Here is a 27647-nt window from a genome sequence, read left to right as displayed (position 1 = left end):
GTCTTATTTTTGGCCTTCCTAATCTTGGGCATCCCTTGAAAGTTTGGAGGTTTCTAGGGTCTGAACCTCTTCCCATTATAGCCAGTGTTAAAATTCCCATTGACTTAAATAGCACCAAATTGGGCTATGAATGAGAATATGGAGCCTGCAGAACCACTCAGTCTGTCATGTGCTGAGCAGTCATTTCAATGTTTTGTTTCCCCCTTGAGCAGAGATGTGTCCGATCTTACCGGATTTCCTGAAATGTTAGGGGGACGTGTGAAAACCCTGCACCCCGCAGTCCATGCTGGTAAGTTATTGCCAATGTCCTTCCATTTTGAAATGGAAATCAAGGGGGCTTGCTGGATGGCCCTTCAGGGGTTTGGGTGAAAGAATTGGGGAATGAGGATCAATGAAGCTACAGGTCACGCAGTTGTAACCCACACGCAATGAACGGGAGCTGCATCGTTCTCTGGCTGTTAGAATGTGTGGCACACTGACCAGCACCCTTTCGTCAGACTAGTGTCTTCCCTCCAGAATGCTGGAGACTGAGGAGTCACCGCTCATCACTCTAGCAACAAGGTAGGAGGCATTGTTCACTCAGTAGGAGACATGCCAGGAGGCTCTTGCATGTGTAGTGGCCACCCTCTCTGTTGATGATGTTTGACCACAATGAAACTCGTTGTCCTGGGCATAGCACGTATCTACAGGAAGAATACTTCAGCCTGGTTTCAGCTGCGAGCAGAGCTGCTCAGCTCTGACAGTACTCAAGAGTTGTGACATGCAGCGATCTTACTGCAATGCAGTGTGGCCTTCCTTGGACTTCCCTTGCAAACTCCTGGCAGACTGAAATTTAAACCTGTTCCAGCAGGTGCAGCTCCACTGAACTTGACCTGTAGATGAATTTGGCCTGCAGAATGGGGCCCCATGGCAGCTTCGGCTTTGGTGGGTGATTCCTGCACTTTGTAAGCTTCACTGGCTCCCCGTTCATTGAGGTGATTCAAGTTCTTTCTTTTGGAAGAACTGCAGTTATTTGGCCAGTCTACCCAATGAGCCATCTCGTGCTTCATCTCCTGTTGCAGCACTTGAGATCCGTAGGGTTGGACCTGTTAGCCATCTCATTTCACACTCTTGAGAGGACTGGAAAAGGAAGGTCTCTTCAGGGGACATTCAGCTCTAGATTCCTCTCCCATTTACTGTACGCCAGCCTGTCAGGTCTCTCATTCTGCTCAAGGCTCCACTTTATTACCTCCTCATTTGTTTCATGGGGTTTATGTATTGTTGGGTGGCAGGTCACAGATGGCTTTTTCCTCCTTACCTATGCATCAAAGCCTTCGGTGACCATTCCCATGTTTTATGATAAGCAGCTGGCTGCTCATTAAGTGCAGTTGTTTTGGGGCTTTGTGTTCAGCACTTGGAGTTCCCCTGGGATTTAGTGCTGGAAAATCTATTAAAAATCTATTAGAGTGAAAGTTGAGCAGCCAGAAAGCCAATACAATGGGATTTTTGCTGCTGCAGTTGTAACTTAAACATAATCAGAATGAGTTTATGGAATAAAATCTCAGAGAGAGCATGTACTCTGAAGAAAGCGGCTGAGAAAGTTTTAATTATCCTTTGTTAAAACCTGCTGTTTTTGTAATCAGGAATCTTGGCTCGTAATATTCCAGAAGATGGAGCTGATATGGACAAACAGGGGTTCAGCCTTGTAAGGTAAATGTCTGAATACGCGGCACAGCTAACCAGTAATCATGAGAAAAAGTTTATAGAGACCAATCAGGGAATGCCAGTGAGTGGGAGTGGAAGGGATCACAGCACCATCCCCAAAGAGGAAAAGGCACATCCGTGTTCTTCTTCCTTTTCCCTGTTGGAATCACTGGATAGGTGGATTTTATTGGTTAGTTTGTTGCAGATCTGTGTTTCTAGCTAGAACTATAGCAGATAGGGCTCAAGAGGGTTGATCTGATCGTTTTATTTTTGATTTTGAAATGTTTGCTTAATAAACATATGCTTTGAGATTTGCACAGAGCTGTTTGGATTTCAACACGTAGATAGATGGATTAAACATAAGAATTGGGATGGGCCTCTACAAAGGTTGTTGGGCTAGATTATAGACAGCAAATAGCTCTTTTTCAGAGTCAACATGAAAGAGCAGATGAGATCCCAAGAGGTCAAAACACTAAGCAACATAGATCCCTTCTGTTCACCTTGCTCTATATCTGCATTAATTTCTTTATCAGTATATTCGCCTGGGGGATTGGTCACCTCAGAGTAATGATCAACTTTCACTGGCAGACATAAGTAACCACTACTTCTCTTGTAGCGCATTCAATTTAAAAACGAGTGGCTGAATTAAATTATCGAGGGACTGATTCGCATGAAAGGAGGTGGAATTGAGCTGTGATAAATAGTCTGCACAGATCAGTCTTGGGCTGGATTTGAAAGCCTAGGGCAGGGGTAGTCAATTATTTTTTTCTGTCAAGCTATAGTCAAGGCTCAAAATCCAGAGAAACAGTTTCCCACGACAATAATGATAATAAGTAAATAAAAAGATCTCGCAGGCTGTTCAAACGTGTCTGGTGGCCCAGACTTGGCTTGCGGTCCATCTATTGACTACCTCGGCCTAGGGTGTAAGAAAGAGGGAATCAACCTAGATAGTTCAGTGAGGATGCCAGCCCAAGGCACATAGGATGTTAGAAAAGGCCTGGCTAAATTCAGAAGGGAATAAATGTCCTCATTGCTCTGTATTCTAGTAAGCAATGATTTACCTTCACTGCATCTGATTTTGATTAACTGACTTAAAAGATATGGGACTTCATCCTCAGCTAGTGTGATTTGCATGGCTCCATTGAAGTCAGGATGGTGAATGCAATGGCTTACCGTTTTGATTTGCATAGATACAGGTGTAAAGTCACTGGGTGAGGGTGCGGCTCTTCACGAAGACTGTGAAAAGACGCAGTGATGGGTAGTAAAGGTGATTAGAAATATGGTGAGGCCCAAATGAATGGGACATAGCAAAATAGGACTGTCTGGAAGATGAAAGACTTGTGAAGGTCATATCGAAAATGGTTAGCCCAGGGTAGTTAATCATCGGAACAATTTAGCAAGTGGATTCTCCCTCACTGGAAATTTTAAAATCCAGAATGGATGTTGTCCTAAAAAAGACGCTGTAGTTCAAGCAGATCTTGAACCGGGAATTAATACAGGGAAGTCCTATTGGCTGGGTTATGCGAGAGGTCAGACTAGATTATCACAGTGGTCCCTTCTGGCCATAGAATGTATGAATCAATGAGTTTTAGCAATCTCCACTTCCTTAGGAGAGGCACAGATCTGAGTTTAGGATTTTGTGCTGGTCTCATGTCAGAAACAAGGACATGAGGAAAGAACAGTGACTGTACTGTGGGAACAGCTTAGTCTGACTTGACTACCCTACTTCTTGATGAGTAACCCAGGCTTTTCCTCATCACTTTCCAGAATTGTGGTTTGTAACCTGTACCCCTTTGTGAAGACTGTGTCTTCCCCAAACGTCACTGTACAGGAGGCGGTTGAAAACATAGACATTGGTAAGTCCATGGGAAACTGAGAGAACAAACCTTTCACTGAGGGCTGACGTGATAGCTATGGGAAAAGTGATAGCTGATGAAAGGCATTGATCTCTGGTCCGTTAGTGACCTCTGTCCCTCTTCCTGGGAGACTTCATGCATCCATAAAGGTCTGCAGTGGTGATAATGATATTGTCACTCTGAGCCCTTTTTTGGTTGATCTGTGGTACCGTGTTAACACAGTTCGCTCAGGTGGCTGTGACCACTTGGCAAAACATTATGGCAATTGCCAGTCGAGGAAGGGCGAGTGTTGACCAAGCTTGGGTGGCAGGGTGAAATGGGGATGCCCTTCAGGAATAGAATAATGAAAGTTACAGTAACACAGATTCATTCTAACTGACTGGTAAGCCGCACTGCTCAGCTGGTGGAATAGCGCAGTCTGTCTTACAGAAGCACCGTGTGTACATGCAGGGGCTTTGTTTAGAAGAGGCAAGTTGGGCAGACTCTTGCAGTGTGGAGAGCAGGTTAAGTGTCTTCCTGCAGCACATGGCAATGCAATGAGAAATAGATGGGCTACTAGGATGTGAGAAGGGCTGCTAGGATGTGAGAGAGGTTTTCCATTCCATGGATCATCCTAGTAGCCCATCTCATGAAAGGAGACTTAAAGAGCTTGGCTTGTTTAGCCTAACCAAAAGAAGGTTGAGGGGGGATATGGTTGCTCATTTATAAATATATCAGAGGGATAAATATTAGGGAGGGAGAGGAATTATTTAAGCTAAGTACCAATGTGGACACAAGAACAAATGGGTATAAACTGGACACTAGGAAGTTTAGACTTGAAATTAGACGAAGGTTTCTAACCATTAGAGGAGTGAAGTTCTGGAACAGCCTTCCAAGGGAAGTAATGGGGGCAAAAGACATATCTGGCTTTATGACTAAGCTTGATAAGTTTATGGAGGGGATGGTATGATGGGATTAAGTTTGGCAATTAATTTGGCAACTGATCTTTAATTATCAGCAGGTAAGTATGCCCAGTGGTCTGTGATGGGATGTTAGATGCGTGGGATCTGAGTTACTACAGAGAATTCTTTCCTGGGTGCTGGCTGGTGAGTCTTGCCCACATGCTCAGGGTTTAACTGATTGCCAGTATTTGGGGTCGGGAAGGAATTTTCCTCCAGGGCAGATTGGCAGAGGCCCTGGAGATTTATTCGCCTTCCTATGGGGCATGGGTCACTTGCTGATGGATTATCTGCAGCTTGAGGTCTTCAAACCACAATTTGAGGACTTCAATAACTCAGACATAGGTTAGAGGTTTGTTACAGGAGTGGGTGGGTGAGATTCTGTGGCCTGCATTGTGCAGGAGGTCAGACTAGATGATCATAGTGGTCCCTTCTGACCTTAAAGTCTCTGAGTCTATGAGATGCTTTGGGGAAGAAAAGTTAAGCAATTAAAAGCATCAGGAGGATCACCATTGTAAGGAACAGTTACAAATACGGGGGCTTATCTTTGTGCGCCATTTACTCCATTGTGAAATTGGGTAGGACCCTTGATTTGGTGCCATCTAGGGAAGGCTTGCAATTGTGGATTTCTCTCTGATACGTAACTTTGCTCCTCGTGTTAGTTACTAACCTAACAGGACAGCATCCCTGTTCAGCGTCTCATGAAGAGAAAGCTTCTGAATGATGTCCTATCTCAGGTGTCTGCTCACCAGGTCTCTTGCAAGGACCAGGCATCTTATGTGATCAAAGATATTTTAATAGCAGTATGTGATTGGTTTTAAGAGGGAAAGGTGATCTCAGAGCTTACATACAGGACCATTAATATTTGCAAAGGGCTTTGAGATCCTCAGATGTCAGGCACCATGGAATATTAGTAAAGAAGGGAACCGTGATACCTTAGCTCTAGGTCAGAGGGCATCAACCTTACACTAAGATGTGAGTTTCCAAGTATTTTGGATATGGAAGAGAAATGTTACACATTCTGGGTTTCTTTTTTTGAAGGAGGAGTAGCGCTGCTACGTGCTGCTGCAAAGAACCATGCTCGTGTGACAATCGTGTGTGACCCTGCAGATTATACCACTGTGGCTGAAGAGATGAAGGCATCGAGTAGTCAAGACACCTCCTTGGAAACCAGACGTCAGCTGGCCCTGAAGGTCCGTCCTCTTCTTTAGAAAAAAATTGTGCTCCCTTTGGAGAGCGTGTCCTAGAAACCAAACGGTCTTGCCTGTTTTGTCCTCAGGCTTTCACTCACACTGCTCAGTATGATGGCGCGATCTCCGATTACTTCAGGAAGGAGTACAGCAAGGGGGTTGCCCAGCTTCCGCTGCGTTATGGCATGAACCCCCACCAGACCCCCGCACAGCTCTATACGCTGAGGCCTAAGCTTCCTCTGACTGGTAAGACAGAAGGATTGCCTGAGCTACAGCAGCAGAGTCCACCCTGTGGCCCTCCAGGGTGACTGCTGGGAGTGTATTTGATTCTGAATTGGGAATGCCTCCCTGAGTTGTGCTCTGTGACTTTAAAAGGGAAGGTTTTGGATCAGCTCTTCTACCAAGAGGGGGCGCCACCTCCTAGCACGCCCTCTGCAGGCCCAGGACAAGTTGTGCAAAGGTATGAGGCTGGAATGTCTGTGCAGCTGTTATCCCTTGGTCAGTAGCTCCCCCAGTGGCTGCCTGCTGTATTGCGGGGGAGTAGGCCAAATGCAGTTCTGGCTGCTTTCTCCCCTGCAAGGCTGTGGGAAGCCCAGGGAAAGTAAGTTTGATGCTTGATTAGTCTTGCCTGATCCTAGGCAATATATGTATTTATTTCCCTAGGGTTAAGCAGAACCAGTCAACTGCCTAACTTGTTCTCTAGGATTTTTTGTTCCTCGTTTTTTTTTTTGGTAACTTCTAACTAAGGGCTTCTATTTTATGCTTTTCCAGCTAGTTTCCTGCAGCAGTTTCCTTTCCCTATCCCCATGACAGTGGAACATACATAACACAATTAAGAACAAAATAAATCCTAGCAATGGATTGGTAGGCTCGTTACTAGGTGGAGATGGTAAAATTGTTAATGCTGCAACAAAGGCAAAAGTGTTTGATAAATATTTCTGTTCTGTTAATTTTAAAAGAAGCAGGATGATGTGCTGGTATCCTATGAGGATGACAAAGTACTTTCCAGACTGGCACCTCGGTTCTAGAAAGATTTGTTTCCATTACAGTAGCAGGCTTGTTTTGTGGCATGATGTTTGCCTGGGATTGAAGTGTCTTGCAGTTGCTTAGTTTGAATGCCACACAGCAAAAGTCTCTAGTAAAGAGTTGGTTGTTGAGTAGGAAGCACTTTGAAATTAAACGAATGAACAGCGTGAGAGACAGTAGCTGTCATGAGGAAATTTGGTATCTACAATTTCTGTGAGTTTTACAGTAATTTCATATTAAAGGATAGATCCTTAACTGGTGTAAATCTATGCAGTTCCATTTAAGCCAGTGTGTAAGGACTGAGTTGCAACAGCTTATTTTGTCCTAACTTATTACTAAAATCCAGGAAGAAAAATCTTTTACTGTTTCTTACAACGTTCTCCTTCCTCTTCTCCTTATTTAGCATCCTTTCGGACATCTGTGGCTGTAAAATTTCACCAGTCGGTTACTTTCACTTGTTTTTCTAGCTGATCCTTTAATATAGACAGGGCTTCTGTGTCATGCTTCTCTAGATAGTTTTCTGCTGTTTTCCCTTTCCTTATCCCCGTGACATCAGAATGACCCTCAAATATGGTGGGGATAGCTCCTTTTTTTGGTCTCATAATAGTGTTTGCTGTGTCACTGTTCGGACGTTCTGGCTTTCATGCCTCACGTGTAGGCAGTATGCTAGTAGGAAATGGTCTTAATGATTCACATTGCCTTGTAGTTTTAATTAAAGAACCTCATAAGAGACTCAGACAGGAGTTGAAAGCTGATTTGCTAGCAAGTCTACATTGCATGTCAGCAGAATGGTATTAGTTTCAAGTGTCCTAGTCTCCTTCAGGAACGCAAGAACAATTTTTTTCCCCATCATCCTTCCAATCCCCCTCCTCCCCTCCACTCCGTTCAGAAACACAAAAACAGGTGGTTCTCTGTGTTTATAGTTTTGAGTGTGCAGATGCCATGGTAGTGTTAAAATACGTAGAGATTATTTCACATTTGGGGCACTGGGAGAGATTGTGCTCTTCTTCTGGTTTAGCATGTCTGATTAAAGGTCCAGATTAAGTACTTTGCTGAAAAGCATTTGCTTAACTTTATCCCTGTGTGTAGTCCTGCTGAAGTCAATTGGACAGCGCATGTGTTTAAAGTTAGGCACGTGGTTAAGTATCTTGCTGAATCAGGGCCATATCCACTTAGTTAAAAAAAAAAAAATCTGAGTTTCTCACCAGAGAGAGAGCAAAAATGTACATATTTGAATAAAGTATTCCCATGTTCTTTAACTACTTCTATTACAGTGTCCTCTTTAGAGATTAGGGCTCCACACTGCTAGACTGTATATAGACAGGAAGAGACAGTTTGTGCCCAAAGTAGACATGGGAAACTAATGGGTGGGAGAAGAAAGTGCTATTATTCCTATTTTACAGGTGCGGAAACTGAGGCACAGGGCTACTCAGTGCCTGAATACCTGACGCTCTGGCTCCAAACTCCCATTAGAATGGGAGTTTGAAATCAGTGGGAGTTGGATGCCGAAGTGCCTTTGAGGATCAGGGCCTAAGTGGCTTGTCCAAAGTCACACAGGCAGCCTATGGCACAGACAGAAACTTCACCTGGTTTTCCCAAGTCACAGTGCAGTGAGTAAACTGCAGGACTGTCCTTCCTCTGTGGGTGCCTTGTAGAATCTTGTCCTTGTGTTTCAGCTCCGCTCTGTGAACTCTATGCTATACGTCCAAAGCAGCTGGGCAGAAAACAGCTCATTCTTTCCCTATGTGCTCGGTGTGTTTAAAAGAAAACAGCTTGTATAATTTTCGGTTCTAAGCAGTAGCAGTTTACATTTAAAATAACTTATACTTGTGTTCAGGCTCCTTGGAGAGAGGGACCTTCGCCCTTTAATGTGCATTTATGATCTGTGTGCAGTTCTCAATGGATCCCCTGGGTTCATCAACCTGTGCGACGCTCTGAATGCCTGGCAGCTGGTGAAAGAACTAAAGCAGGCTTTAGATATTCCTGCAGCAGCCTCGTTCAAACACGTCAGTCCTGCAGGTAAATGGGGGTTCTTATTGATATTCATCTTATGGAAGAAATACAGGCACTCTGTTCTTTGAATGCCACTGCAGTGTCCATCCTCTCGCCTCTTAAAATGCCCCAGCAGCTTTGCTCATATGAAGGAGTTGGACCAGAATATAGTTCTCGTTTTCTTCTTCCATGGTTTTTGCTCATTTTATCCACCAGGTGCTGCTGTTGGACTGCCACTCACAGTGGAAGAAGCTCAGGCCTGCATGGTGCATGATTTACACACGACCCTGACGCCTTTGGCAACTGCATATGCACGAGCAAGAGGTGGGATGGCAAGTGAAAAACTAATCTGTGCAAAGAACTGAGAAGACCAATAGTACTTGTTCCTGAGCAACGTGCTGTGTGGTTCACAGGTTCTTCTCTTTGCAAGTTTATGGTGATATTTAGAAGATCCGAGTAGCTCTTGTGTTTTTGGTTTTTCTCCAGAAGTGTCTAAATAACTCTGATTAATGCGCAATCCATTCTCCTCTTGAGGGACCTAGATTCAAATCAGGATTGGCTCTCAGTCAAAGTGAGTTTAGCTAGTTCAACCAACTCCTGATTGTTTTCACTTCAGAAATCTCGTTCCTGCTTTTGCTGGCAGAATCTGGACAACCAGAGAACTGGATTGGAAGCTCTCAGCCCTCAACTGTGGGTGGGGTACTGTTGAATCGTTCACAAAGAAATCTTTTCTCCCAACCATTCGTTTATATTTGAGTTTAAAGTATTGACAGAAACAAAAAAAGGAAGGCTATAAAAAATGTTTGCCCCTTCTCAGTGGCTCAGATTTTACTCTTGATATTTTGGTGTCATTCTGCTCATTCTCCCGTTGTCTATCATGTTCCAGGAAAAGCAGGTAGATAAAATCTCAGTTTCAAAAGGGAATAATTGACACACACCCAGTTTTGCTCCCCCAATTTTTAGGTCACCTTTGATGGTCATTGTTCATGTAAAAGCACTACTACACGATTGGCATTCACTGTCACAATTCGAATGGCTAGGTTGTTGCAGGGTGACATTAAAGACCATTGACCTGACTAAGTGGGAAACCTCCACAGTGTCATCTGGTGCAATTTGTCTCTGGTTTTAAATGAGCACCAATTTATTAAATATAAAATACAAAATGGCTATGATGTACATTTCAGACTCTGGTTTTGCTTAGAAAAGTCAGTGTTATATAAGACATTCATTACAGAAGCTTTGTAAGTGAGAATGTGGAGGAGGAAAATAGGAACCTACAGAAATATTTTAGGATGGGTTTGTGGCTGGGAGGCTGCCTTAGATTTTTTTTTTTCCTTCCTTGTGATTCTTAAGTGTCCCTTTCTTCTGCTTTGTGATGAAATTAGCAAACTCTGAGGAAAGAAACTGAGTCATGAATGGTTTGGTGGGATGTGGGTTTGCTTGTGTGCTGCAGTTGAATCACTTTTTAAACATTATTTTGCAGGTGCTGATCGGATGTCTTCCTTTGGTGACTTCATCGCGCTCTCTGATATCTGTGATGTTCCGACTGCTAAAATAATTTCCAGAGAGGTTAGTAAAAGAATGGCAAGTTATTCTGCAAAGGTGAAGAGCTCTTGGTGAGCTCGTTGGTTGTAATGGCAATTCCAGTCATACTTTTGTTTTTTTAATTGGTCCATTTTTGTTTCTGTCCATTTTATTCATTTGTATTTATTGGTCCATTCCAATCATTTAATATCCAGGGTGCAGAATTTAAACCAGTCTTGATTATTTTTTTCAAGCTGTGGCTCATAAGTGGCAGCAAATGTGAAAACTGAACAATCAAACCACTAACTTCCAAGATGGATCATAACCTTCACTGTCCACTTAAGCAAGTCTCTAAACCCCTGATTGTATTGTAGTAATAGGTGATTCAGCAGCTCTGGTGGAACAGTAGGGAATTCCTAGTAGTCCCTACAAGTGCCTGCCTACTTCTTCCTGGGGGAAAAAGGAGTGCATTTGTAGATTGCTGCCTACCCAGTAGACTGAGCCTACGAACCTACAGTACTCCTAATTCTGCTGGGTTCCTCTTTGCCCATGTAACTGAGCATATCGCATAAGTCACTAGAATAGATGACAATCCTGAATGCAAAATTAAATCAGACAACGTTAATACTTAACCAAACAGTGTTCATGTTTGTTGTAGGCTGAGCTTCGTATCGCTGAGCGTTATTTAAGAAGGGAAGAAAGCGGCGTATGAATGATAAGGAAATGTATCACTTTATGGCCCTAAAATGAACCACTTCTGTGTCAGTTTTTAATTCTGTTTGGGCCAACGCAGTTCCATTCTGTCACTATTTGTGTCCTCAAAGTATCCAAGAGTTTGAAATAATGAATGGGTTTGAAAGAGGAGTTTCTTTGTCTGTCTCTGACCAGTCAGAGCTTGGGTCCAAAAGGTGCTGCTCCATATACGCATACCACTTCTGTTGTGTAGGCAAGTGTTAGTTGTTTTTAGAAAAGAAAACCTGCCATCATCAAAAAAGCATCTCTTCTGAACCCAATTAGACAAATACATTCACAAAGGTACCAGGACTTTTATTGATCACCCTGAATTTCAGAGATGCTCAAAGTAAAGAGAACGTAATACAAACGTGCCTTCTGTATAGCAGGTAAAGTATTTTCAGTATGCCATTACAAGAAATCTGTCTCGAATAGATACAGGAATGAATTCACCCATAGGAAATGTGTGGGAGGTGTGTTTCCATTGACTTCACTGCGGAAAAACACATGCTCCTGTAGGCATTGTGGCACCCATCCATATGGTTGAAACCTGCAGACACGTGGCATGTGAGTATCCTGTTGTCCTTAAATGGATTATGCTCATTTGTAATGCTACTTGCACTTATGAGCAGTTGCAGGGTTGAGCCCTCATCCAAAGTCTATTGAAGTCCATAGTCATTTGTTGGCTTCAGACCAGGCCTCTAATATGTTTCTAATGACAGAATCTAAAATGGCATATTAGTGTTGCTCTTTCCCCTCAGGGGTTAATGCTATGTGTATGTGTGTGTTGCAGGTGTCTGATGGTATAGTGGCCCCAGGCTATGAGGAGGAAGCTCTCAAAATCCTCTCCAGAAAGAAAAATGGGAGTTACTGTATCCTCCAGGTGGGTGTGCTACATGTTTCATGTTATTTGTGGTCTAAGTGTAGACTTCTCAGCCCACCCAAAGCTCCATCTTCATTATAAGTTGCTTTTCTGTGGCCATCTCTCCATACTACTTGGAAATATTGTTTCTACCAATCAGAGCTTACAGCGGAAGAACTACACACAGATAATGCCTGATCCAAAGCCCATTGGAAAGCATGTGAATGTTCCCACTGAGCTAATTGGGTTTTGATTCAGTTTGGGATTAGATTTCTAAACGATCTAGAATTTCACAGAGTGGCATGTCCATGAAGATACAGTAAAGACTTTTATATTAAACAGGACATTTTTCATAATATCTTCATTGGTTTTTGTTGTTGTTGTTGTTGTAATGATACACACATTAGCAACAGAACTTTACAGAAATACAATTTCTGGACTGCTCTCCGCTTCGCTCCAATCTCCCTATCTGTTCCTGACATTTATAGATACCTTCCCTGCCATCTATAAAATTCTCCAGCTTTGTCATTAATCTGATAATTGAGACATCCATTCGGAGCAATTTGTTACATCCGTGCGCCCAGCCTTTTAAAACAACAAAACAGATTCTGTATGATCTCAGGATCAATCTGTGGGTACAACCAAAGACAACAGCAAGCCCTTTTAAAAAAAACAAACCACCATATTTGAATCCCATGTGATGAAGAATAATCACATTGCAGGCACAGTTTAGATGCCGTGGTAATGTGTGATTCCATATTATGTTGATAGCAGTACTTGTCAAATATTTAACAAGACGCTGCCAGATCATTCAAATTCCCATCCTCATGCCCCCTGCTCACAAGTGCTGAGGCGCATGCATGGGACTTTAAATTCTGCAGTTTCATTGTAGATTTCGTAGGAGATTTTATACTATAGCCAAAGAATCCGTGTAGCTCCTATCCCAGTCCCTCTCTGAGAGGCTGACGCACACAGGAAAGCTAAGAACTTAAGTAGCAGCACATAAAAAATTCCAACTTTAGATGGGAGGTGGATTCAAGCATTACTATCAGAGGAGCTCTAGAAGGTGGCTCAGGTGCTTCAGGCAAGCAGGAAAGAAATTACAGGCAGTCTTGAAGGCTGATTCCTCCCAAGTTATATCCATTTTGCAAGGATTTAGTAGTAACTAGTAAATCTTTAATGCTTGAGAGATTCTATCACTGCTTGTCACCAGATTCCCTATAAAGGGACCTTATGCTTTGTGTTTGGCTTAATGTTAGAGTGAAGAGACAGCACACGTTCCCCAAGTCCTGCTTCTGCTCCACCATCTATGCCCCCTGTAAAGGTGGAGGAAGTCTGCAAAGATGGTTGCCCTCTTCCACTGCCACATGGGAGGGGGCAGTTCTGTGCAGGGAAGGTCCTTTCTGCATGTTGATCTTTGTGGGTCACAGTCTGGCCCTATGTGTCTAAACATCCAGTGTGCACATGCCTATCACCTATGTTCTCCCTTAACGTAACACTTTTGTTTTGGTGCTGAGAAGCTGGTGCTCCAGTTTGCTGGTACTACCTCTGTTTTGACATCCCATCCCCATTCCACTCATCTCTTTTGGATTATGTAAAAGATTTACATTGTGGTTTAAGGTAAACTGTTGCTGGAAGTCAGATTTGAAAGGGTCATGGCTGGACATTGGATCGGAAGGGTTCAAAGAGCGTGAAGCACTACTTTGTATTTGTCTGCTTTTAGATGGAGCTTGATTACGAGCCAGATGAAAATGAGATTCGAACCCTTTTTGGGTTGCATCTCACGCAGAAGAGGAACAATGGTGTTATTGACCGGTCCCTGTTCAAGAACATTGTTAGCAAAAACAAAAATGTAAGTGTAAGTGAATTGGTGCGAAATGAGAGGACCGTTTGAGTGAACTGGTGGGCTCCAATCGGGAAAGGAAGTGAAATTCTATCATAAGAGACCCTAAAATGTTCAGGCAGACTTGTGTTTTCAGCAAAATGATGCACTGGGCCAAATCTGCTCATGCAAGCAGAGGCATTGCCTTCATTTTAGCTGCTTGCCTGAGTAAGATGAGCAGGATCTAGCTCTTTATCGCTGATTATCAAGATTATAAATAGGAAGTTCCTCATTTAATTTCCACAGTTACACACCAATATGGTAAGAAACCATTGTAGTCTCATTCGGAGTCACTGTTTAATAGTCTCATTGGCTTGCATTGTGTTGTATAAACTCCTAGATTTCTCTGTTCCATGCACAGATGGTTTACACATCACCAGTGGGCAGTTAGTTACATGTGTTTTACATTTGTCTTACATTTGTCCTAATTTTTCACTGTGAAGTAGCAGACCTATATCAATGTAGAAATAGTCTAATATGTCCCGGGGAGCTGAGAAACGTCATAAATGGGGAAACAGTTTAACAAATTAGTAACAGAATGAGTGTAAAATAAAATTGTCAACAGCATTTCAAATAGGGTGACCAGACAGCAAGTGAAAAATTGGGACGGGAAAGACCCAAAAATTGGGACTGTCCCTATAAAATCAGGACATCTATTCAGCCTAATTTCAAACTATGGCCTTGATCTGGCAAATATGTTAGCACAAGTTTAGCTTTGTACATGTGAGTAATGAATTCAACAGAACTGTTCACCCGTGTAAAGTTAAGCAAGTGCATGAATGTTTGCAGAATTAGGGCCAGTGTTTGACTATCAGTCACTTAGCTTTTGAGACCTGAGTTTAGGGTTGGTTTGGGCTACAAGAACTGATGACATTAGTAGATAATCAGATTGTTGGTAATTTTTAGTCATTTTGCTCTGGTATTATGTAGGACATGCAGTGGTTTTTGGTTTGCAGACTTATAGCCCATTGCAGAACGTTTTAAGTCTCAAGTTACTGAAGTGATACATTCATTATCGCTTTCTGTTGTTTCAGCTGCCCGAATCTGCTATCCAGAATTTGACTGTGGCCACCATCGCTGTCAAGTACACCCAGTCCAATTCAGTTTGCTATGCTAAGAATGGGCAGGTAACCAAACAGGGCTGCTTATGGGGGAGTATACTAGTATCAGCCAAACTGGCCTATAGTACGTTTTGTCAGGCACCAGCTTTAAAATCACTTGGTGTACTGGAAGCTATTAAACAAGTATAAGCAAGCTGGCTTAGCCCAGGTCTACACTAGCAGAAGGGGGGAGGGGTAGACCTAAGATATGCAACTTCAGCTACGCGAAGAGCATAGCTGAAGTCAGCGTATCTTAGGTCAACTTACCTGGCCGTGAGGATGGCGGTGAGTCGACCGCTGCCGCTCCCCCGTCGACTCTGCTTTCGCCTCTCGCGAGCTGGAGTTCCGGAATCAACGGGGAGCACGATCAGGGATCGATTTTATCGTGTCTACACTAGACGCAATAAATCAACTCCCAATAGATCGATTACTACCCGCCGATCCGACGGGTATTGAAGACCTGCCCTTAGACACTGTTACGTGGAATAGTACAAGTTCTGTAGCTCTCAAGTGGCTGCCTGTGAAAGCAAAATCATGGGATCTTTTCACAACCAAGGAATGGATGGTGATTTAGGGACTAAGAGATCAGGCTTGCAAAGAATTAAACACTCGAATAATTTTGTTCATGTTGTTAAATGTTTGCAGGATCAGGGCCTGAATCTTTTTTAAATCTTCTGTCCAGGTTTTTATCAGGGGTCTTTTTGTTGGTGGGCATTCATTTGATAAAGGCCTTTTAAAGCATTAGCATGTTAGAATCGGTTTCACACCTGGTGTCTGACAGTGTTTAATTTAAAGGCAACCTGCAAAGGATATATTTTAATTGCTTTATTTTGCTGCTTTGTGATGTATAAAGAAGGGCTTTTTGCAAGTAGATGAGGTTTTTGTTCTGTTTGTCTTTTAACTTTAGAGTGTCAGGAATGTCAAGTCTTCCTTGATTTTGATGGAAGACTTACCTTGTGGGGTGGGCTTTCACGTGTGTTGTCAAAAGTTACACCATAAATGAACAGATGGGGTGTGAATGCTTAACAAAAACATTTGCTCCCAGGTTTCTGAGTGGTAGCCATGTTAGTCTGTATTAGCAAAAACAATGAGGAGTCCTTGTGGCACCTTAGAGACTAACAAATTTATTTGAGAATAATCTTTCAAAGTGGGTTTTAGGGCACGAAAGCTTATGCCCAAATAAATTTTAGTCTCTAAGATGCCACAAGTACTCCTCGTTCTATTTGCTCCCAGGTGTTTTTTAGGCATTGTATTTAAATGTCACCAAAGACTTTTAAACAGGCTGACTGAAATTCATTTTCCCTCTCAATTGCTTGCTGTTGTGATGTCATCATTCCACTAACCCTGTGAGACAGAACCAGAATTTCTCACATTCTCCCCCCCCAACATATACACCTCTACCCCGATATAAATAACACGACCTGATATAATGTGGCAAAGCAGCGCTCGGGGGGGAGGGGGTGCTGTGCACTCTGGCGGATCGAAGCAAGTTCGATATAACGTGGTTTCACCTATAACGCGGTAAGATATTTTGGCTCCCGAGGACAGCACTCTATCTGGGTAGAAGTGTAGAAGCAAAATCAGGCACAATCCCAATTTATTTCCTTTGCATGTCACCTTTAAAGATACCTTGCTTAATCCATCCTCAGTGTTATTCATCTGAATGCACCAGATTGTCATCGTCTAGAGTTAAAATGCACCCCTGTGTGTTACTTCACTCTATTTTCTGATGTCATGTGCTACATAGCTCTGACAAGGCATTTGGCTGGAGAGTTGGCATTTTCTCTCTCTGAGGCTTTTTAAATAGGTCTCTGTCTCTGAAAGCATTCATTCTGGTTGCCCCAGGACAAAGGTCTGATTAGCCTGAGTTCCTCTTCTGCTCACTCAGTACAGCAGCAGCCCCATCAACCCCTGTTGCCTTTTCAGTGATGAGCTTAATGTGCTACTGCAGATGTTTCTGCAGTGGTTGGAGTAATTAATGCATGTCCCATGTGTATGTGAAAAGGCCCTTGTGATGGATTAGAAGTGGACTAGAATCATGTCTGTATAAACAGAATTCCAGCTGGGTCATTGTCCTAGGTTTGCTTGATAATTTGCTTATGCACATTCATGGGGAAATCTCTAAGCCAAGCATACATGTTTCTCTTCTTGGTTTTTATTGTACATTCTGCCTTTATTTTAATGGAGTGACCAAGATCTGATGGTTGGAAGCAGAAGCTACACAATTTCAGACTAGAAATAAGGTACAATTCTTTTTACCAGTGAAGGTAACCAATGGGATCTCTAACACTTGCGGTCTTTAAATCAAAATTGAATGTCTTTCTGAAATACGCTACTTCATGGGATTGATGCAGGAATCACCTGGTAAAGTTCTGTGCCCGTGTTATTCAGGAGGTCTAGGAAATGCCCTCTGGGATTCTAAGGCCTGGTCTACATTGCGGGGAAGGGGGAATCGATCTAAGATATGCAACTTCAGCTATGAGAATAGCATAGCTGAAGTCGACGCATCTTAGCTCGAATTAAAATTATTTACTTCGTGTCCTCGCAGCACCCTGCGGCTCCCCCATCGACTTTGCTTTTGCCTCTCGCCGAGCTGGAGCTCAGCACGGGAGAGCGATCGGGGATCAATTTATCATGTCTACACTACACAGGATAGATCGATCGCTACCCACCAATCCGGCATGTAGTGTAGATGTACCCTAGGAGTTGACATCACCCTCCCTTATTGTTGAGGTACACATAAAGGAGAACTTATGTCCCTGCATATGGCATTCCAATTAAGAAGTTACTTAGCTCAAGCGATTCCCTGTATGAAGTGCTCTCTGGAGATAACTGACTTGCTGATCACTCACCATGGCTTTAAGATCAGCTTTCTTCTCTGGAATATTCAGTGTTCACCTCCCCAAGTAGAAGCTGAGAAGGGAAAATTGATGGATAATTCATGACAAACTGTCTTAAGATATAGTCCAGGCATCTGATGTGTGCAGTCTCTGGACTACTGGCTCAATCCTACACAGTGCTGAGTGCTCCCAACTTCCATTCCTTTGATTCCCGTGGGGTTGCCGTCCCTACAACCCACCTCTTTCAGAGGAGCTTTTGTATCTCAGTGATCCATGATTTCTTTCAACCAGATCGGTTTCTTCGGAATTGTATGTGGAACAGATGCTGCAAGCAGGGCAGGTTGCTAATTAGGTTTGGGAAGGATTGAGGTGAGAAGCAGCATTTGTGGAACTGTCACTTAATTTGCAATAAACCAACAGTCACCAAGAATTGCAGGAAGGCCCTTCTCCCTTACTTTGGTCTGCTTTCCTACAATGGCAAAACCACCCATTATAATGCTGAGCAACATGTTGGTTCGCACTCCTTAATGACACAGGAAAGAGAGGACGACTCAGTGGTTAGAGCACTGGGAGACCAAGGTTCATTTCCCTGCTCCGCCACAGACTTTCTGTGTGACCCTGGGCAAGTCATTTAGCCTCAGCTCCCCCATCTGTACAGTGGGAGTTAATACCACTACCTCACAGGATCACTGTGAGGATTAAGACATTAAGATTGTAAAGCACTCAGAGATCTACTGATGAAAAGCATGATGTGAGAGTTGGGTATTATCAGTATTACTTAATTAAAAATCGCAGTTGAGCCGCTCCCCCCCATTCAGAATGCCTTAAAGATAAAACAGGCCCATTTATCTTTTATTTTAAATATTGTAGACATTTTTCAGCAATCATGCTGCATTTTGTCCACTCGGGAATATATACTGCAACATTCTTTATAATCTAAATTTTAAGAGGGCATTAGACTTCGCTCATTACTCAGAATGAATCCAAGGCGTAAAAGTGGATCTCTTAATTTAGCCAGACTACATAGGTTGCCAGGGAAATAAAAAAGAGATAAAGCTTTGATGCTGAAAGTGCATCAATGGAGGTAGTTTTCTGTGGCCAGGTAGAATCCCACTGACTTCATCGGGGTTCTGTGTAGCTACAGGGCTTCTTCTGGGGGACCTGCAATCTTCACCCATCCACTTCCTTCAGTGGCAACTGCAGTCCATTGTTCTGGGGTGGCTTCCCATGCAGTTCCAGCACCCTCTTCTGTCCTTAACTCAGGGCCTCAGCCTGCAGGCCCTAGCAGCCAGCTAGGAGCGCTCTCTGCCTCCCGCAGTTCCTGCTTGCAGCACTGAATTGTCCTAGGTGCTGGGGCTTCTTCACTCTACTAGGAGGCCGGTCCCCTCCCCTCAAGTTCCAGTCAGCTTCTGAACTCTGCTCTGCCTGCTGCCATTCTTATATGGGCCTGCTAGGCCATGATTGACTACTCCTCTCAGCCCCTTTCTAATTGGCTGCCTCCAGCACAGGTTCCCTAGGGCTGCTTTTAACCCCCTTTCTGCCAGTGAGAGACAGCTGTCCATCACAGCCAGTCACTCAGTTTCCCCATCTGTAAAATGATCATACTTTATAAAGTGCTTTTGAGATATACTGATGAAAAGCACCATTAAAAAAAGCTGGGCACTATTTTTGTTATTTCATACCATGACATTAATAACATTGCTCATATTCGACTCCATGGATTTATTAAACACAGTAGCAATAAATTAATTATGAGCAAATGATAGAAAGTGTCAGCCCAAGACGGACCACAGCCTGAGTCCTTCATTTACTCTTTGGGGGAGGTGTGGTAAAAGGTGAACTCATTACATCTTGATGAATGAAAAGGCAAATGATTCATTTCTTGCTACTCAGCCTTTGACTTATAGCTTTAACATCTGTTGCAATCTAGCTGCATCGGAAAGTCTGAGGCATTGGCCAGGGCTGCTGGCCTCATCACAGCATCTCCACGCTAGCCTGTCTGGTTAACTCTTCAGTCTCAGCTTAATGGACACAGTAAGAAACTCTGAAAGGGGGTTTCTACTTTCCTGTGAGTTTTGGTTTTGAAATAGCTGGGGATGTAAGCCCAGCCCAGCCTTGCAGAACTGCCCTGAAAAGCAACCAGCCCAAGCATAATCCATTCCACTCCCCTGCTATAGCAGTGAAAATGAGAGGACGGATTAGTGCTTTACCGGTACATCAAAACAAACCGTATTCACGCTGAGCCAGGGGGCTAATGAGACTTTTCAAAGGGTGTGTGTCGGGGGAGGGAGGTTAATGAACTTTTCAAAGGGTTGTGGGGGGGGCTGTGCGCGCGCGTGCGCATTATGCTGTGTGCCCAGTCTGGGGTAGTCAGTCCCATTGAAGAGACAGAACTAGAGGAGCAGGATGATCATAGATTCTGAGGCCCCTCTGATCATCTAGCCAACCTCCTGCGTAACACGGTCCTACAATGTCCCTGAAATAATTCCTGGCTGAATTAGTGTTTCTCTTAGGAAAACCATGACCTTTGGGAAGTTGTTCCAATGGTTAATTACTCACTGCTAACAATGTACCCCTTATTTCCAATCTGAACTTGTCTGGCTTCAGCTTCCAGCCATTAGGGGGCTGGCCTGGTGAGACTCAAGACCCCAGTTCGGCTCCCTGCTTGGCCAAAGACTTTGTTTGACCTTGGACAAGTCACCTAGGCTCAGATCCAAGGTATTTAGGCACGTAGAAGAGTGGACTCACCACTGGTTCGCCCCCTCATGGCTGGGCGTGGGCACAGCAGCTCTTTTGCTCTCTAGCATCCACGGCCGTCAATCACTCCAGTCCTGTGGTGGTCTCACTTCTCATGGCTTGGCCCTCCAGCCAGGTCACATTTAGCCCCACAACAATGTCCAACAATCAGTCACCCTAATCCTTACATCTGGTTTTCGGTCCCCAGCTCTGGACCCAAGGTCCCTGCACCCCTTCACTCAGGGCTTTAAATTGTTCTTATCCCCTTTTGTCAGGGGGCTTCATGCCACCTTCCCAGCTGCTGAAGGGGAACCCAGACCCATCTGCTACACTGGGTTCCACTTTGGGGACTCTAGGCTGAGTAACCCTGTTCTGCTCTGTCAGATACCTTGTTGCTGCTTCCCTGGACTCCTTCCCACCAGTAGCCTTTCTTCAGGCTTTTTCCCATCCCCGACAGCTTGCTCCAATCCTGTTTCTTCCCACGATCTCAACCTGCACTGGGCTTCATCCTGGTCCTCCAGTCTCCTTCCTGTTCTCCTCAGGGCTCTCAGCAACCAAGAGTGACTGCAGAGTTATACACTACCGCCCTGCAGCCTCTTTCTGCTCCAGACGGCCTCTCTTTTCCCCTCACCCAGCTTCTTCCCAGCTGGGCTTCATCTTTCAATAGGCCTGGCTTGCTCTCCAGGTAGGTTAATGGGCCTCTCAGGCCTACATTAACCTGTTCCCCTCTGGTGTGGGTAGGCAGACCATCCATAAGGCACTTAAAATCAGTGGACATTAGGCACCTCAAGACCTGTAGCTTCTGTACCTCAATGCCCATCTATAAAATAGGACTAATATCAGTGCTAGGAGTGTGGTGAGGATCTTTCATTGGAGATTGTGAGATGCTCAGATACTGCAGTGATGGAGGCCACATTAATACCTCATACAGACAGGCACATGACTGTAGACGTGATACTGAAGGCTGTGGGACTAGCAGTAGTAAGCACTACGCCAAGTACTAATTGTGTGCTGAGTCTGGCCCTGCGTGCAAATGCCTTCAAAGAACAAGGCTACGCGGTTCAGTCAGTGCACGTATACATTAAAACCTAGCTTGTCATTTTGTACCATGTCCAGATGTCATGTGGGTCACTGGCTTTTGCTCTGCGTGGCTTCCTAGCATGCTCTCTGCTACAGAGGGAGGCAACGGGATGCGTAACACAAATCCCAGGGACACATGTTTTAAATTCACGGAGGTGTAAAAACATCACACTGATGTTTCGACACCATGAACCATGCAATACTGTAGAATGAAGAGTGTACCTCATCCTCGGGGTGGGGGGCAGCTTCAAGGTGTGCGAATGACCCTGCCCAAAGCATGCCAGGGCTTTAAAAGCAGAAGGAGCCAGCGGGGCTGGAGATGGCAGGACTTGTGACAAAAGACGTGTCACAAAAGTGCGACTGGCCCTCTAGGTTGGGGGGGAATTCAGCAGTGTAGTCCGGGGTGGTGTGAGTGGTATTTATTTTATTTATTTATTTTATTTTTTTTTAAACATGATTAATTTATTTAATTTTTAAAATAAATGATGATTTTATTTTAATATTGTCCCCTCTCCTTTAATGGTTGTGGTTTGCAGTTGGCCATATAGACTGGCATGCGTAGGTGTGCGGTTAATGGCGCACTTAGTTAAACAGTGCAAACTGCTGTCAGGGCTTACCGTTCAGGAGAGCAGAAGATTCTCCAAAAATAGGAACTCCAGGGTGTGCCCCAGTTGAAGGGAGAGAAGGAAAAGCTATATGCTGAGTGAAGAATCTGTCTGACAAGAGCAGGGCTTGAGGAGGCAAAGCAGATACACTGCCTCTTTCATTCTAGGTGGCTTGAAAAGGTCCCATTTCAAACGTTGCTCCCCCCCGCCCAGGGCCCGGTTTTATATTAAACTCCAAACCCACTAAGTAAGGGCTCGGTTTAGTGTGCAGCTATTTTAAAATCTTCCTCTTTCTGGCAGATGGCAGAATAGGAAATGTATTGGCAGCTGCAAAGCTTTGATGTTTCAAGTTATGCCCTGATTTGACAGGCCAGTTGTCCAGTTTGAATACTTGCTTTTCCTCCTTATCAGGCGTGACTTGGGCTTATTTGTAATATGCCAGAAGTTGCATCTAACCCATATAGTGGTTTTATACCATGCCGACCATGGCGCCTGGAGAGATTACACCCGCAGGGGTGGTCTGGGCACAGACCTGAATTCTCTTTCCAATACCTTTTTCCAGGAACAGGTAGGATGGCTAGAATCTCTCACCAGCCCATGTCATTCCTAGAGCAGACAGAGCGCTTTTTAACTGAAAGCCAGAACTGCATGAAACCTTTTTTGGGTGTGACAGTTTAACTCCCTTGGCAGAAGGTGCACGCAGCTACTTGTCAAATTCAGGAAGCAAAATTTAGCTAGTCCGTTTCTCCAGCTGTTTGCACAGTAGAGACCTGATCCCTCACTAGGGTGCTCTGGTAGCACAGATAATAATTATTAGTGACAGGGCACGTACTGAATGGGTGAGAGAAACAAACATCCTTGTGGTAAGGGTGGGGTCGAGTAAATTTTGTGCCTAGGCTAGAAAATGTTGATTTAAGAAAATTGAGAGAGATACTAGTAAGCGTGGGGTGGGGAATTGAAGTAGTTGAACCTGGGAGCCACGTGAAGACAATATGGACGGAGCCTGTTCTCAACACAGTGCCAGTCCTGGTTACTTGGGTCCCAATCCTGCTTCTTGCTGAACACAGGTAGAGCCCAGTGTCCACACAGAACCCAGTTATGGAGCCCCAGTGAAATCACAAGTGCTGGGATCTGTCCCAGATGCAAGTTGCAGGCTGAAGGGTTTAGGTATCTCTAGCGCACTCATCACCGTGAGGGGAGGGACTGGAAGGCTTTTCTCTGCCTTCATATTTGTGAATAATGGCTCTGGGGTTGGGGCTGCTCTAATAAAGATCACAGTGCGCAGGGATGTGCGTTTGCTGTTCATTAGAATTCTGCATGTGCTGCAGGTTATCGGTATAGGGGCAGGCCAGCAGTCCCGAATCCACTGCACACGTCTTGCTGGCGACAAGGCGAACCATTGGTGGCTGAGACATCACCCCCAAGTGCTCGCCATGAAGTTCAAAGCTGGAGTGAAGAGGGCGGAGATCTCCAACGCCATCGATCAGTATGTCACTGGGACCATTGGTGAGGTAATGCGCCAGGATTTTTCCTAAAGACTGTGCAGGAGGTTCTGCAAATTTTCTTGTGGGATCAGTGTTGATGAATGGACCAGGGCAGGGATTCTTGAATCTTGTGGGTGGTCTCTTCCTTTGTCCCTTTCTTCCCCGTTCCATCTCTCATCCGAGTCTTGCATCACCATCCCGAGAGGGCTGTATCCTTTCATATCACACTCTTTAATTGTTGTTGAGAGAGAGGAGCCTTTCCTTGTTCCCGCCACACTGGGCATGCTTCCTGGGTTGCAGTCTTTGCCCCTCAAAAACCAGAGGTAATAACTAGGGCCAGATTTGGGTCTTTTGGTTAGCAAAGCCACCCATCTGTCTCCTGCAGTCAATTTGTATGGAAAGTTGAGTGTATTGGAGGGCTGGATGGGTAACGGGATTCAGTCATTCACTTTTGGGGACAGGTCAAATGAGATCCAGATTGTTAATGGCCAGAGGTCATTCGAGAACTGTTTGGCCTGTGTGAAAATAATCTCTGCCCAGTTCCTAGGGGAGACACATTGTCCACACCCCAGGCGCTGCCCCCACAATCATAATCCCTGCAGTGCTAGGTACACAAGTGGGCAGCGAAGCTGTAATAGTCTTTTGCAGCCAGAGGTAGCAGGAGGGCTGTTACTACTGGGCAGCAGCACTTCCAGGACCCAGCCTAGCATGGGGCCTCTTTGTGCCAGGTGCTGGACACATACACAGAGATAGGCTTTGCCCGAAGAGCTTCCACAATAAATAGACAAAAGGGGTGGCTAGAGAGACACAAAGATGGGAAATGACTTGCCCATGGTCACATGGCAGGTCAGTGGCAGAGAGCCAAGGGATAGAACCATGTCTCCTGGTTTTCCCCATCCACTGTGTGCTGCAGTGGAAGGGAGCATTGACTTTCCACCTGTTCAGAGGATGTCCGTCTCCAGGGCTGTTTTATCTGCCAGTCTCCAACAGGCACTAAATTAATTCTGAATCTTAGAAAACAAAAGAATAAAAAGGTTCAAAGTATTGCCAGCACTTAAACTTTTCATACTGTATTTTCACTCTGCTTTTTGCAGCTCATTTCTATGGCTGCTTAGAGTCGCAGAATCAAACTGGGCCAGGCTGTTACAGGCAGTGAGAAACTGTCTCAGTAAAGTATATATGATGCCCTTTTAAAGTATAAACTCAACAGCTGGAATGGGAACCTTGTGAATCATTCAGACATCAGCAACTGTTTGTTTAATGGAATGGCATGGGAGGTGGATTAGTGCAGTTTAAGAAGGCAATTCATAAGGCAAACTCCTGTTCATCAGACATATGTGAAGCTCCTTATACCAAATCCTGTTTGTGTGTGTGTGTCCTGTGTTTACACCGAGCGGCAAAGCACGAACAGCCCAAAGAAAGCATATGGGCCAGAAACGAGCGAGAAGCAGGGAGTGTAGCAGGAGCGGTGGTTGGTGATCTCTTTCAACAGTCACTTCGGATCTAGTAAATTCCTGGTGTGAAGTGCACAGCAGCAGAGCACCACATAAGATCAGGACTGTAGAATAGATGTGCACTTGGATGTAAAAGGGATGTGACATCGCTTGTATGAATAGGTGGCTGGGAGGGAGGCCCAAAGCCCACTGCTGGGATGGTGATAGCCAGGGAGCAGTAAAAGGAGCGAATGCCATCAGGCTAAGCTGACTCTGTTCCTGCAGGGGGACGATCTGGTTAAATGGACGGCGCTGTTTGAGGAGGTCCCAGCGCAGCTCTCTGAGGCCAAGAAGAAGGAATGGATTGGCCAGTTGGATGCAGTCTCCCTCAGCTCAGACGCATTCTTCCCTTTTAGGGATAACGTGGACAGAGCTAAACGGGTAAGGTCACTGTGAGGCCTGGATGTCAGGGTGACGTAAGGGAAACACCCGGGTGGTTTTTTGCTTTATTTCGTCATTCATTTTGTGCACTGTGGAACGTGTCTGCATTTTATACACGTGGTGCTTGAAATGTGCCAACTAGAACTGCTGCATTCTAGGAAAGGTTTTTCTGGAGCTCAGTGGTTCTCCATGAAGAGACATTCGATAACCACCATGGCTGTTGGCTCTAGAATTAATTAGAATTGGAGTGTAAAAGTATGACAAATGTAGCCAAAAAATATCCAGATAATGCTGTTAAGTTCAGAGGAGCAGATTGTGAACCTTTCGCTCACACTGAGAAGCAGTTACTTACGTGAGGAGGAGTCTAGGACTAGTCCTGTGAGTAAGTTACTCACAGGCTTGTAAGCCCTTTGGGGCAGGGACCATCTTTTTGTTGTGTAGCTGTACAGCACCTCGTGCAGTCATGTCTAGGACTCCCAGGGTATGTCTACAGCTGGCCAGGGCCCTGACTCCGGCTAAGAGGCTGTTAAATTCCAGAGTAGACTTCCAGGCTCGGGCAGGAGCCCAGGTTCTAGGACCCTGCAGGGTGGGAGGGTCCCAGAACTCAAGCCCGGGAGACTCCACTGCAGTTAAACAGCCCCGCAGCCCATGCCCCATAAGCCCAAGTCAGCTGGCATGGGCCAGCCACAGGTTTTTAATTGCGCTGCAGGAATACAGTGAGCTGGGGGCTGACAATCCGGGCTGGAGAAGAGCACAAGTCTGTGCTGGTTGTATCGTATTTCCCCGTTTCACTGCACAATTTGTCCAGTTGTTTCTGCTTTTCATCACTAACCTTGAGCTTCTCCAAATCTTTGTTCAGAGCGGAGTACAGTTTATTGCTGCCCCGTCTGGCTCAGCTGCCGACCAGGTTGTGATTGAAGCGTGCAATGAGCTGGGAATAACTCTCATTCACACCAATCTTCGGCTGTTCCATCACTGATTCCACCATGGGCTGTCGCAGCCAGTTGCTGTCACTCGCTCAGCCCTGGGCTCGGCATACGCAGTGACCATAACTTCACCCGTTATATCTGGAAACCCAGTCTGCACATGCGGTAGAGTGTCCTTGTGTAGTCAGTAAACAAAGCCCCTGCTGCTGGCTGCAAATTAAAGGAAAAAGAAGCTTGTTACTTGCAAAGGAATTAATTTCTTTTGAAAATAAATACGCGGTTCCTGGCTGTGTTGAGTGTGCAGTCTTATGTCTTCCACATTCTTTGCGTGTTAAGGAAAAGAGGCTTCATTTTATGAGTTACATTTTATAGCCCAGATTTTACCAATTAATTAAAAAGCTGATGGAACACTCTGAAAGTCCTGCCTTGCAGCCACATTTGTAATGGATTGATAAAAATCTGTTATAAACTGAAACTATACAGATTGCTCTTGAGTTAGCAGCTTTCTCCCAACGTGTCCCATCCATTATCCTCATTTCTGCTGAGAGTATGTAATTGGCCCTGTCTCTGAAATAGTTTCAGGTTCAGTACACCAAATCCTACTCTGGGAGTGATGGGTGGCTCTAGGTATTTTGCTGCCTGTAACCGGGTCCTTCGCTCGCCCCTCTTCCTGAGGCCCCCTGCTGCCCCAATAAAGCACAGAGAGGCTTCTCTTGATGCAGCACCCGTGGCTTTATTTACACAAGTTCCCACCACCAGTGATACTATTTACAGAGCTTACAGGCCTTGCAGTCTCCTCTCCTACAGGGAGTCTGCCCTCAGCATGGAGACTGACCTTCCCTTAGCCATTCCCCCCTTCTGGCTGCCAGCCAGCCTTTATAGCCTTTGAACCTTCAGGCCCACAGGTGCAGCCAGTTCTAGAGGCCAGGCACCAGACTTCTCCCCAGCCCCAATCTATTTCCCCTGATTGGGGCTGGCACAGCAGGGGCTAATTAGGTGCCTTTGCAGCAGCACCCTGCTACACACCTTCCTCCTTAAGCTAGTGCCAGGCCTGGTCTTCCTCAGCCTCACTTTCCTCAGCCAGGGACTTTAGTCTGAGGTTGGGCCCCCTGCCCAGTGGAGGGATTCTCAGGAACAACCCCCTAGGGCTTTGGCACACCCCATCCACAAAAGGATCATTGGGTAGGGGGTGGGGCACCCCACCTGTCCACGCTCACCCAGAGGTCCTCACACCAGCCACACGGCTGGGCTGGCCGCTCCAGAGGCTCCTCTTCCTGTTTTAGTGGGGGCAATGGCTCAGAGCCCGCTGCCCTGAGT

The 27647-nt window shown here is 45.0% G+C and overlaps 1 protein-coding gene across 1 annotated transcript in view; it reads left to right on the top strand.

The window, feature by feature from the left end:
* Positions 1–26633, top strand: part of ATIC (5-aminoimidazole-4-carboxamide ribonucleotide formyltransferase/IMP cyclohydrolase) — a 31325-nt gene extending 4692 nt beyond the window's left edge. The window contains exons 3-16 of the mRNA XM_030579949.1: positions 213–289; positions 1623–1689; positions 3451–3539; positions 5519–5670; positions 5757–5913; positions 8587–8712; positions 8902–9009; positions 10169–10254; positions 11735–11824; positions 13527–13655; positions 14720–14812; positions 23375–23557; positions 25249–25404; positions 26264–26633. Of these exons, the coding sequence (XP_030435809.1) occupies positions 213–289; positions 1623–1689; positions 3451–3539; positions 5519–5670; positions 5757–5913; positions 8587–8712; positions 8902–9009; positions 10169–10254; positions 11735–11824; positions 13527–13655; positions 14720–14812; positions 23375–23557; positions 25249–25404; positions 26264–26383 (1633 nt within the window). The 3' untranslated portion in view covers positions 26384–26633. The remainder of the gene's footprint in view (positions 1–212; positions 290–1622; positions 1690–3450; positions 3540–5518; positions 5671–5756; positions 5914–8586; positions 8713–8901; positions 9010–10168; positions 10255–11734; positions 11825–13526; positions 13656–14719; positions 14813–23374; positions 23558–25248; positions 25405–26263) is intronic.
* Positions 26634–27647: the final 1014 nt, after the last annotated feature.

The sequence above is a fragment of the Gopherus evgoodei genome, chromosome 11 (genome assembly GCF_007399415.2).
Source record: "Gopherus evgoodei ecotype Sinaloan lineage chromosome 11, rGopEvg1_v1.p, whole genome shotgun sequence".
NCBI lineage: Eukaryota > Metazoa > Chordata > Testudines > Testudinidae > Gopherus > Gopherus evgoodei.
This window is presented reverse-complemented; position numbering and strand designations above follow the sequence as displayed.